The 12,202-nt window shown below is 47.5% G+C and overlaps 1 protein-coding gene across 2 annotated transcripts in view; it reads left to right on the forward strand.

Moving 5' to 3' along the window:
• The window catches only part of B4galnt2 (beta-1,4-N-acetyl-galactosaminyltransferase 2 (SID blood group)), a 46,790-nt gene that overhangs the window by 16,721 nt on the left and 17,867 nt on the right, over nucleotides 1-12,202 (forward strand). For both annotated transcript variants that reach the window (XM_075942259.1, XM_075942260.1), the window contains exons 2-5: nucleotides 4,587-4,787; nucleotides 5,411-5,548; nucleotides 6,607-6,713; nucleotides 11,967-12,004. In XM_075942259.1, coding sequence (XP_075798374.1) covers nucleotides 4,587-4,787; nucleotides 5,411-5,548; nucleotides 6,607-6,713; nucleotides 11,967-12,004 — 484 coding nt within the window. The remainder of the gene's footprint in view (nucleotides 1-4,586; nucleotides 4,788-5,410; nucleotides 5,549-6,606; nucleotides 6,714-11,966; nucleotides 12,005-12,202) is intronic.

Consider the following 12,202-nt stretch of genomic DNA (forward strand, 5'->3'; position numbering starts at 1 on the left):
TGACGAAGTTTCTCAGGTTACCTCAGACTGCTTCGAGGGAGAGTTGCTTTAATTATTACTATTGTTTGCTATTTTCCCCGTTGTCTTAGATTTTATGTGTGAGTGGAAGAGGGGAGGATCCACTTTTTAAACCACCATCAGTGATATGACGTTGTGCACGGTGTGGTCTATCCCAGCACTCAGGAAGCAGAAGCAGGAGGATCTCCAACTTGGAGGCCAGCCTGGTCTACAGAGTGAGTTCCAGGACAGCCAGGGCTACTCAGAGAAACCTTGTCTCAAAAAAACAAACAAAATTTGTGAATAAATAAATAATCAGGCTGTAGGAAAACCTCTAAGGCGTTTACTTCATTAATGATGATGTTAGCGGGCCCAGACTATTGTGGGTGGGGCCATCCCTGGGCCGGTAGTTCTGGGTTCTATAAGAAAGCAGATAAGCAAGCCATGTGAAGCAAGTCAGTAAGCAATACCACTCGATGGCCTCTGCATCAGCTCCTGCCTCCAGGTTCCTGTTCTGTTTGAGTTCCTATCCTGACTTTCTTTGAAGATGGACAGAGATACGGGACTATGAACCAGATAAGCCCTTCCCTCCCCAGCTTGCTTTTGGTTTTATCATAGTAGTAGTAACCCTAACTAAGACACCGACTTCACTTCAGAAATGTCTTTCACTATGCAGGTATTTTTTTAAAGTTCTGATATACATTTCAACATTCCATCTCTGCCACTACAGGTGTTTCTGTACATTCATGACTCTGGAGAGGACGTTGGTGACAAAGGGCACAAAAATCCTGTTAGGGGCTGGAGAGATGGTTCAGCGATTAAAAGCCCATGCTGCTTTGGTAGAAGACAAGTCCAGTTCCAAGTACCCATGGTGGGTGGCTCACAACTGCCTGTAACTCCAGCTCCAGGGGATTCCGGTACCCTCATCCGGACTCTGTGGGCACCCACATTCACAGACACTCATAGACACACACAAATATATACGCACACAATTAAAAAAAATTAGTCTTAAAGATGGGTTTCTAAAGCAGAAGGCAAATCACGCTGATTTCTGTGGTGTGTACACACACAGGTTGACATGGACATGACAGCTGGGAGGGGGAATTAGAATAATCAAAATGCTCCTTATACGTGCACGAACTTGTCAAAGGGAAATGTAATAAAAGTTAGACAAAGTTAGAAAACGTAATAACAGTAATAATGATAAATTACCTCCCTGTGTAGGAACAAGAGGAAGCAGGACTCAGGCTTCAGCCATTGCCAGTTTTTCTGCTCATTTCAAAAGCCAACTGTGTCAGTGGCATAGGAAATGGAGGGACACAATGTCACCCCCCCACACACACACACGGCCGCCCTGGGGCCTTATTTTGGCATGGACTTTATAAGTTACATTCTGGACCTTTCTTGGATATTTCTTAGATATAGTCCCACTGGAAGAGCAGACTCATTAATATTTCAACCATCCTCCATGGATGCACATAGGCTGCTCTGTCTCAGAAGGACAAAACCTTTGCACTCGCCCAGTAAAAATTAAATCTTTATTAATAATTTGCTACTAGAACAGCCTCTGCCAATGATTATACTGTAAGATGTTTTGGGGAACCAGAAGTCTAAGAACTTGGGGCTGAAAGTGTAACTCATTGGTAGGGTGCTTGCCAGACATACACAAGGCCATGGGATCAATCCATAGCATTACCAAAGTACATGTCCCAGAATTTCAGTTTAAAGCAGCATTGTACACCCATAATTCCAGCATTTGAGTGCGGGGTGGGGGTAGAAGGATGAGGAAATGATGATCATCTCTGGTAGACAGTAAGTTTGAGGTTGGCCTCTTTATTTTTAAAGGAAAGCCTGTGGGCCGTGAAGACGGCTCAACATGTGAAGGTTCTTGTTACTTAAGAGAGACAAACTGAGTTCAATCCCTGAGTCCTGCGTGGTAGAAAAAGAGAAGCCATTCCCCAAAGTTGTCTCCTGACATCCACATATGTTCCACGGCACATGCACACTGATGTATCTCCCCACGTGAAACAAAGAATTAATAGTTTTTAAGAGGCTAAGAAATCGATGAAGAGCTGGGTGTGGTGGCGCATGCCTTAATCCCAGCACTAGGGAGGCAGAGGCAGGCGGATCTCCATGAGTTCCAGGACAGACTGTTCTGCAAAAAGAATTCCAGGGCAGCCAGCGCTGTTACTCAGAGAGACTGATTCACAACTGTATGTAACTCTACTCACCTTCTTCTGGCCTCTATGGGCGTAAGATAATGCATGTGGTACACACACATACATGTGGGCAAAATACTCATACATAGAAGATAAAATAAAAATAAAAAATTTAGCAGAGCGGTGGTGGTGCACACCTTTACTCCCAGCACCCAGGAGGCAGAGGGAGGTAGATCTCTGTGAGTTCAAGGCTAACCTGGTTCTACAGAGAGAGTTCTGGGATGGCCAGAGCTACATAGAGAGACCCTGTCTCAAAACTAACAAAAAAAGAATGCCCCCATAGGCTCATAGATTTGAATACTTGGTCACCAGAGGGTTGCAGTATTTCAAAAGATTAGGAGGTGTGACCTTGCTGGAGGAAGTGTGTCACTTTGAGCTTTCAAAAGCCCACGCCAATGGCAGAATCTCTCAGGCAGTGAATCAGGTTGTCAGCTACCACTCCAGTACCTGCCTGCCTGCCACCATGCTTCCTGCCGTGGTGATAAGGGTTACCCTGGTCATGGTGTCGCTTCACACCAACACAACATTGACCAAAACAAAATGGAAGTCTTATAAGGTGTCAGACGGGGAAGCAAACCTCAGACATGAGAACGAAAACCCCGCGCAGATTGACTTGTCAGCCTGGGTCAGACTTGGAGTCTACTGGCAGGCGGTTTATTGGCAGCATCCTGAAAACACAGTCCTATTTGGGGAAAGGTTTCCAGGCAGCAGTCGGTCCGATTCCAGGTGCACAAGGAAGCTTAAGCTGTGAATAGGTAGGGGTAGGGGTAGGGGCCCTTTTACAAATGAAATGCTTTTTTTTTTTTCGAGACAGGGTTTCTCTGTAGCTTTGGAGCCTGTCCTGGAACTAAGCTGTTGTAGACCAGGCTGGCCTTGAACTCACAGAGATCCACCTGCCTCTGCCTCCCGAATGCTGGGATTAGAGGTGTGTGCCACCACCGCCCAGCGAAATGTTTTCTTTCGTAAGAGTTTCTGTTGTCAATGTTTTCTTTCTTAAGAGTTTCTGTCATCACGGCGTCTATTCCTGGCAATAAAATCCTACCTGAGCCAGGCACATCCTTAATCCTAGCCCTCCCAGTACTCTGGGAGGCAGGGCAGGATCTTTGAGTTCAAGGCCAACCTATCTGTAGCCTGAGTTCCTGAACAGCCAGGGCTACACAGAGAAACCCTGTCTTGAAAAACTACACACACAAAACCAAAACCCAACCAACCAAAAACCGTAAATGAGTTAGTTTGTGGAGGTATTTCCAGGAAAGATTAGGCCGGAGGGTTCCCTTCTCCCTTGGAAGAGGGTCACAACACAAACAAGATCTACTCTGATGTAGGTGGTACTGTCCCTAGGGCTTGGGGCAACAAAAAGTAAAAAATGAGAAAACCAGAGTTCTGGCTTTTCCCCTGCCCAACTTCCTGTTTTGCTGCGACTTGAGGAACCTCCTTGGGCCCCCTTTGCATGACTGACTGAACTTCTAAAACCACGAGGCCAAGTGAGCCCATTTCTGTTGGGGCTGGTGCGTGAGCTTCTGTGCCCCCCCCTCTTTGAGATTGTTCTGTCCATCCCTTAATTTGGGATTTCCCCGGGTCCTGCTATTGTCACTGTCCTCCTTAGAAACACTTTTCACATGGCTGTCCCGGAACTCACTCTAGACCAGGCTGGCCTCGAACTCACAGATCTGCCTGCCTCTGCCTCCTGAGTGCTGGGATTAAAGGCATGTGCCACCACCACCCAGCCACTTCTCATCTTTAAGAGAGCCTCTCGTTGGCCTGGAGCTCACCATTAAGCTAGACTGACTTACCAGTGAGCCCCCAACATCCTCCGTTGTTTTCCAGATTGTTTTGGAGTTACAGGCATGTACCAACATACCCAACTTTAAAAAATTAATTATTAATCCAAGAATGGTGGCACCCCCCCTTTAGTCCCAGGCAGACGTCTACGTATTCAAGGCCAGAATGATCTACACAATGAATTCCAGGCCAGTCAGGGCTATATGGTGAGATCCTGTCTCAAACAAAACAAACAAAATAAAACGAATTAGTATTCATATTATTGAGTGTGTGTGTGTGTGTGTGAATGTGTATGAGCAAATGCTGCGGCTCCGGTGTGGATGTCAGAGGGGCTGCTCCGGTCCTTCCCCTGTGGGTTCTGGGAATCGAGTCCTCAAGCTTACACAGCAGCCATCTTGCCTGCCAAGCTGTCTACCAGGCCGTGTCGTGTCCCCCCCCCCCCCCCCCAGCTTCTGATGTGGGTTCCGGAGACTGAACTCAGGTCCCTGTGTGTGGCTTCGCTGACTAACCTATCTCACCAGCTCCTTAAAACCAAACATTTTAAAATGTATTTTGCTTTTCCTGTGTGTTCTGTATGTGTCCTGCCAGCTCCAGAACTCTGTGGCTCCTCAAGCTATTGCTCGTGATCCTGGGACTTGCCGTTGTTTTGTTTATGTTCCGAAGTGTGCCTCTGCAAGCAGTGTTCAGCACATTCGAGCCACAGATCCTGAAGCCTGCGCCGGGTGGCCAGGTGCTGAAGCTTCTACCTGAGAAGCACCTGAGGAACCTCTTTACCTACGATGGCATCTGGTGAGACTCTGGGTGCCCTGGCCTCTTTTGTTGTCTCCTTCGATGTCTCTTCCCAGCGTTTCCGTGGAGCCCTGGGCCTCATGGGCAGTTCTGAACAGCTGCTGATTGCCAAAGTGACTCTCAGAGACCAGACATGGTCTGTGGGATCTGGGCTATATCCTCTACAACATCTAGAAACCATACAATCTCACGGGGAAGATGCTGCCTCTTGGTGTCTGCCCTGGTGGGACTTACTGCCAACTGAAACCTGTGGTTCTTGGGTTGAAAGAAGCTAGATGGAGGGGGTAAATCAAGAGAGGGCCGTGGTGCACTCAGGAGACTGAGGCAGGAGGTTTGCCATGGGTTCAAGGCCAGTCTGTGCCAAATAGACAAGATCTTGTCTTAAAAGGGAGAAGGAAAAGAAGAAAGAGAGGGCAGGGAGGCTCTTCAGTCCTTCTCATCCTCCCTCCGACCTCCTTCAATCTGTCTCTGCAAGGGGTCACTGTTGGGTGGTTCCAGGGTGTAAACCCAGTTAGGACAGCCGTGTGGGAAGAGATTTTCAGGGTGAGTGTCACGCAGGATTAGGGCTAAGGTCCCTCCCTCCCATCAGCCATCCATATATACGCTTCTTTTGCTTGTTTTAGGCTCTTCCCCAAAAATCAGTGTGACTGTGATTCCGGCCAGCTGAAAAGAAAATACAATTTTCAGGGTGCCTATAACCAGAACGACCTCCCAGCTGTGAATGCCAGGAGACAGGCGGAATTTGAACACTTTCAGAGGAGGTGATGCAGGCTGTGGGGTCCCTCAGGTCTCCGGGGAGAACAAACACCCATCCCAAGTGCTTGAGGGAGTGAGGGACCCTGAGAAACAAAATTTGGACCTTGCCTCTTGATGGGCCCCTGGGAGGAACTGTTGGGAATAAAGAGAGGAAGGCAATAGAGGGTAAAGACCTCCAAGGAAGATTTGGAGGGGTTTGTGTGCATAAAACTTTTCAATAAAACCAACAGAGAAAAAGGAACAGAGCTTGCTCCACCTTGTTCAGTCATGGTGGTGGCACTAGGTGCCCAGGCCAGCGTAGAAAGGGACTTGATAGGCTGGGAACATACTGTCTGCCAGCTCTGTGTGAAATGTGTCACTTTTTGACTTTTGACAGTACTGGGGACCGAACCTAAGGCCTCCTGTTAGCTAGGCAGGCCCTCCATGCCCCGCCCCCAGTTCTTTCCCTGTGGTGCTGGGCATCAGACCCACATTTTTGCAGGTGCTGGCAGATGCTCTGCCAGCGAGTCACAGCCCCAGTCCCTCCTTTGCACTGATACCAGGATTGCTGGGTAAAGAGGGCATTAAAGTGAGTTCTGGTAGGCTTTTAGTGGAGGCATTTTGTATATGCTGGCATGGTCGGTACTTAACTGCCATCCTAGAGTGTGGGAAGCTGAAGCAGGAGGACTGTTAGCTGAAGCCCAGCCTAGGCTTCATGGCAGACCCGTCTCAGACCAACAAGATGGCGTTGCTTACGACAGCCCCTTTAAAAGTAACTAGAGGTTTTGGAGAAAGGCTTCTTATGCAGGGCTAGCGGCCGTCGCTGAACGTGAACCTTGGTTCCTGCTTGCATTATCTGTGGTACTTGCTTCAGGCATAGGTAGATTCCACCTCAGGAAGCAGCCAGACAGAACTGGCCTGTCAGGGATGAAGCTGTTCTTTCATCAGGATTTACTTTTTATTACTTTGAATCATGTGTGTGTGTATGTGCAGGTGATGATTTCACTTGATCCTGTTGATTATGAGGGTAATTTTTAAGATGTGTTTTGCCGTACACTGACTCTCATGCTTCTGTCTCCTGAAGAAAAGGGCTGCCCCGCCCACCGCCTCTGCTGGCGCCACCCAATCTCCCGTTTGGATACCCAGTGCATGGAGTGGAGGTGATGCCCCTGCACACAGTTCTCATCCCAGGTGGGTACATCTGCCTCCCGAGAGGCTGCAGACAGCAAAAGGTGTGCCCTTGTGCGCTTGGCACAATGCAGGAGGCTTGGTGGGACTTCATTCTGTGTGAGACTCCCTGGTTCCACAACCCGAGTCTCTCTTTGTAGCTGTGAATTTTTCCTGTGGCTCTAAGATAATATAGAAGTTAGAATTTTGTGGGCCTCAGGGGCATCTTAGGGGATAGTTGACTTTCACAGGTTCTCTAGCATCAAGAGCATCTTGATGAACCCATCTCCAGGGAGGGTGTTCTGAAAAGAGTTTTGTCTGTTCAGATCCCTTCCAGGGCAGGCTCGGCAGGTAAAGGTGCTTGTGCCAGGGCTGCCACCTGAGGTCTGTACTTAGGATCTACACGGTAGAAAGCTGCTTCCTCGGGCTCTTCTTTTCCTCCCGTGTGAGCCGTGGCGTGCGTGCCCCCCCCCCAACACCCTATGCACAAAATAAAAAATTTAAAAATGTAAAATAAAATAACAAATTTCTTTCCAAGCTCAGTGTTATGACACACACCAGTAATCACACAAAAGTCAGGAGCCAGAAATTTGAGGCCAGCCTTAGATACACATTGAGACTATTTTAACCCCATACCCCAGTACCAAACACCCAAAATTAAATGCAAATAAAGCAATAAAGACAAAGCAAAAACAAGAGCAGCCCTTCTCGGGGTCTTTACGCATCCCTCTGCTTCAGCATCACCCGATGTTTCAAAGCCAAGTACAGAGATGCCAGGAGACCGCAGGCAATGCATGCATTTCCTCCACAGAAGTGGTGGGTGGACGCTGGGCCATCTCGTGGATTCCTCCCCTGCTATGGGCTCTCTTGGCATCTAGAGGCAAACAGCCCCCACCATGAGCCGTGGAAAAGACCTTGTTTAGCTGGGTGACAGTGGCACCTGGGGTCCAGCAAGTCTCCATGAGCGAGACCTGAATTATCCAAAGTCACACCGCTAACAGGTGAGATGAGAGTGAGTGCCCGGGACAGAAGGCATGCAGGCGCCAAATGCCAAATCCGTGGTCCAGCCTTCCAGACAGAACAAGGGGAGCGAGAAGCAGCCTCCCTGGCCCAGTGGCAGCTAAATGTTGTTGGGAACCACGCAGCCTAGTCTCGTATCTGTCCAACGGGTTTCCCCAGGGCAAGGCACCCGTGGAACCGGACTCTCAGTAGTCCACAGAGCAGCGTAGGAATCTGCAGGCTCTTTTCTCTCATTATGTTGGTGATCCTTTGGGTGGTTTTTAGTTTTGTTCTGCCAGTCACACGTGCAGCTGCTGTAGTTCCCCTGGAAATTCTGTTCCTTTTCAATTATTTTCCCTTAAGATCCAGCAGGGGATTGATACTTCGTAAATCTTTTCTCTGGAACACTAACTACAACTCCCAATCCTGGAACTTTCCTGACTCAATGGAGATAGTGAGATGGGAAAAGCTTTGTTAGAGACTGCCTTTGACAGAGAGATCGAGACATGGGGCCCTCTTGTAGAAAAGGGAACTGTATAAAAGCGTATTTTGCAGACACGGAAGGATTGTTTGGCTATGAATATTGTCCTTAAAGCATTGTGCCCATGTCTATTACTTGTGAAGTTTGTCATCGCAAGGGGTTGACATCAGTGCTGCGAGGGCAGGCTGTGTCCGGCTCGATGTTTAGCTAAGCCTGCAAAAATGCTGAACTCTGTGTCTAGAATAAGGTTGTGCAGGGGTGGGAAGACGTATTTGGGGAAGCATAAAGGGGAACAGTGGGGGCTTTCATAATGACCACAGTGTATTCCTTAATTCTTTTTTTTTTAAAGATTTTTTATGATGTATTTATTTTATGTGCAGTGGTGTGAAGGTGTCAGATCACCCTGGAACTGGATTTTACAATCACTTATGAGCCACCATGTGGGCACTGGGAATTGAACCCAGGTCCTCTGGAACAGCAGTCAGTGCTCTTAACCACTAAGCCATCTCTCCAGTCCTATGATGCATTTCTTAAAGTCAAAAATAGAAGCCAATAATAAAACTGTTCAAGTAACCCTGCTAAGAAAAAATCTGTTTGAGTATAAATAAAGATGGCCTGAGCTATTGGGGCCACTTGAGTGTAACCCATGTGGTGGTCAATTTTCCTTGCGCTGACGCCCCTTTCCCGCCTCAGGACTTGAACCTGAGCCGAGGCTGGACCAAGCAAAACCTCCTCCTCTGACTGACTTCTGCTCTTACCAGCCTTCCTTCCAAGCCAGAGTCACAATTACATCCTGTGAGCTAACTAATAAAGCCTGGCGGGAGAGCACTGTTGACCGAGCCCAGGGCTTCAGACAAGCACAGCACCAGCGAGTTAGACCCTTAACCCTGGTCGTGGTTTTGAGTAGCCATCTAAAAATGATTTTACATTTTCGGTAACTTGTTTATTTTAAAAAAATAACATCTAGCTGGGCGGTGGTGGCGCATGACTTTAATCCCAGCATTCGGGAGGCAGAGGCAGGCGGATCTCTGAGTTCGATGCCAGCCTGGTCTACAAGAGTTAGTTCCAGGACAGGCTCCAAAGCTACAGAGAAACCCTGTCTCAAAAAACCAAAATAATAATAATAATAACAATAATAATGTTTATTTTATTTTTGTTTATTTTTGAGATTTTTTAAAATTTATTTTTATTTATTTTTTAAAAGAAAACAATCTTTTTCTCATTATACATACCAACCCAAGTTCCCACTCCCTCCGCTCCTCCTATTCCCTCCACATACCCTCCCACCCCACCCCCATCCAATCCTCAGCGTGAGTAAGGTACATTACACATTATATCTAGGCTGATCAAGGTATCCACCCAAAGAGAATAGGTTCCTAAAAGGCTAGTACATGTAGTGTTGTTTGTTTTAAAACATCTGTTATTTATGCGTCTATGTGTGTCTGTGTGAGTATTCACGTATGTGAATACCTGTAGATGTGTATTGAGGCCAGAAGACCATGACAGGCACCCCTGTTGCTTCTGCCGTTTCCTCCTTGGCAGGTTTTCTGTAGTTCATAATTCTCTGCTAGGCTGGAAGTCAGCAAGTCCCAGCAATCCTCCTGTCTCTGCGCCCCTCAGATCTAGGATAACAGGCGTGTGTAGAATTAATATTCAGCTGGGACCTGCACTCAGGTCCTTTGATTGTGTCGCAAGCGCTCTTAACTGCTGAGCCATCTCTCCAGCCTGTTTGCTGTCTTTTTTACTTTTAATGAAATAATATTAAATGCCCTAATCCACTTGGTAGTTTCAAGGAGTAAGTGACGCCCCAGAGAATTTGGAAACCCTGGAGGGTGTCATTTCATTATTTGTTCGTTTGTTCATTTGTTTTTCCTGTTACTCAGATAAAATATCCTGACAAACTGGATAGTGGTGGCCCATGCCTCTAGTCCCAGCACCCGGGCGGCAGAGGCAGGTGGATCTCCGTGAGTTTCAGGTCAGCCTGGTCTACAGAGCAAGATCCAGGACAGCCAGAGCTACACAGAGAAACCTTGTCTCAAAAAACCAACACCAAAACAAACAGACAAATATCCTTCATATACACACATGTAAACAAAATACACTTACACATATAAAATAAAAAAATCTAATTAAAAAATTAAAAATAAGTAGGTATGACCCAATGAGTTTTTTTTTTTTTTTTTGGTTTTTCGAGACAGGGTTTCTCTGTAGCTTTGGAGCCTGTCCTGGAACTCGCTCTGTAGACCAGGCTGGTCTCGAACTCACAGAGATCCGCCTGCCTCTGCCTCCCGAGTGCTGGGATTAAAGGCGTGCGCCACCATCGCCTGGCCCAATGAGTTTTATTAGGCTTGCTTGCATGAGTGTGGGACCAGCAGCTCACTAGCAGCTACACCACTGAGGAAACTCTCTCCCCTTCTCTAGTCATTGACTGCCGACACCTCCTCACGCATGTATGTATCATTTGCTGGAAGCATCAAATACAGATCGGAAGCAATCTTCTAAAGCGAATTCCCATCTATGGCTTTTGGTTGGTCAACAATGATGTTTGTAGTGCGGCTTGTTGTCCGGGTCAGTTGGCATCAGCTGGAGCCAGTGACTCGATCCCTTACAAAACTCTGTTAAAGATGTCTGTAAAGTGTCCGTCGTTCTTTCCCATGTGATTCCCTCTGTGCTGTTCAATAACGGCAGAGTGAAGCCCTCTGTTAGGGACAGAGGCAGACACAGGGACAGACACATGCACAGGGACAGACAGAGGATGGAAGAGGACACAGGGAGCGTAAAACAGAGACGTCCAACCTGGACTTGCTCTTGGTTAAATGACTCCAAGAGGCAGTGTTTTTATTTCTTTCCTTAATGGGACATCAACACATTGTTAATGACTCCAAATTAATCACCGATGTGTTTAATTCATGAATCTCTACTAAAGAAATACTGTGTTTTTTCAAATACTGTCAAGGCATTTTTTTTGTTAATTCTGCTGACATACTTCCTTCTCACCCTACCTGCAATACATACTCTACACACACTGAAATCTTATACCCATTTACCACTAACTCCCTTGTCTTAGTTTACTTCCCTGTTGCTTTGATAAAACACCCCGACAATAGCAAGTCAGTGGGGAAAGGTTTATCTTACATAATAGTTCCAGTTTACAGACTGTCACGGTGGGGCAATCAAGGCGTCAGGAGCTTGAAGCAGGTAGTCGTCAGTAGAAGAGGGCATCAGAGGCATGCACGTTAGTTTTGGGTTTATCCATTCCCACAATCCATAATCCCCTGCCTAGGGAATGGTGCCGCCCACAGTGGGCGGGTCTGCTCCTGACCTCACACACATGCCCAGATGCCCTTCTCCCACGTGATTTGAGATTCTGTCAGGTTGGTAATTAACTTTAGTCATCACATCTTCCCTCCCACCTCCTGGCAAGTTGTGCTTCTGTCTCTGAGAGGATGACTATTCCCAGATCCACCCAAGGGTCATTCATTGTCTCCATTGTTGCTTCCCCTTCACTAGCAAGGCCATTTGGAAGGGGCTGTTTGAAAGTTCACAGAACCCAAAGCTGAGGACGGGCACTGGAAGCCTTAGACCCATGTGGGTTTGGGACCATGTAGCCATTGCATAGCCCTGGGAATGGGAACTGTGTAGGCCAACTGTCGGATAGAAAATGACTAGGTGGGCTCTCTAAATATACTGGGGTCGGAGGTAGAGAGGCGTACGAAGGAGTGTCAGTGTCCTCTGTGAGTGTCCTCTGTCAGTATCCTCACAGATTTATTTTTTCTTGTCTCTCCTGTGCCTTTTAGGCCTCCAGTATGAAGGGCCAGAAGCCCCGGTTTATGAGGTAAGAGTTCCCATCCCAGCAATTTTGGCACTGTCTCACAACGATGACCGATCTCAGCCTTCAGCCAGCCCCTGTCGCGTATCCACAGAAATACAAAGTGGGACATGGGGGCAATGCGCAGGGGCGTTGCAGTCCCTGGAGTGGCTGCGGGGAGGGCTTCCAACGCTACACAAAGCTCAGAAGCACCACCGTGCTTGT

This window comes from Microtus pennsylvanicus, chromosome 11 (assembly GCF_037038515.1).
Source record: "Microtus pennsylvanicus isolate mMicPen1 chromosome 11, mMicPen1.hap1, whole genome shotgun sequence".
NCBI lineage: Eukaryota > Metazoa > Chordata > Mammalia > Rodentia > Cricetidae > Microtus > Microtus pennsylvanicus.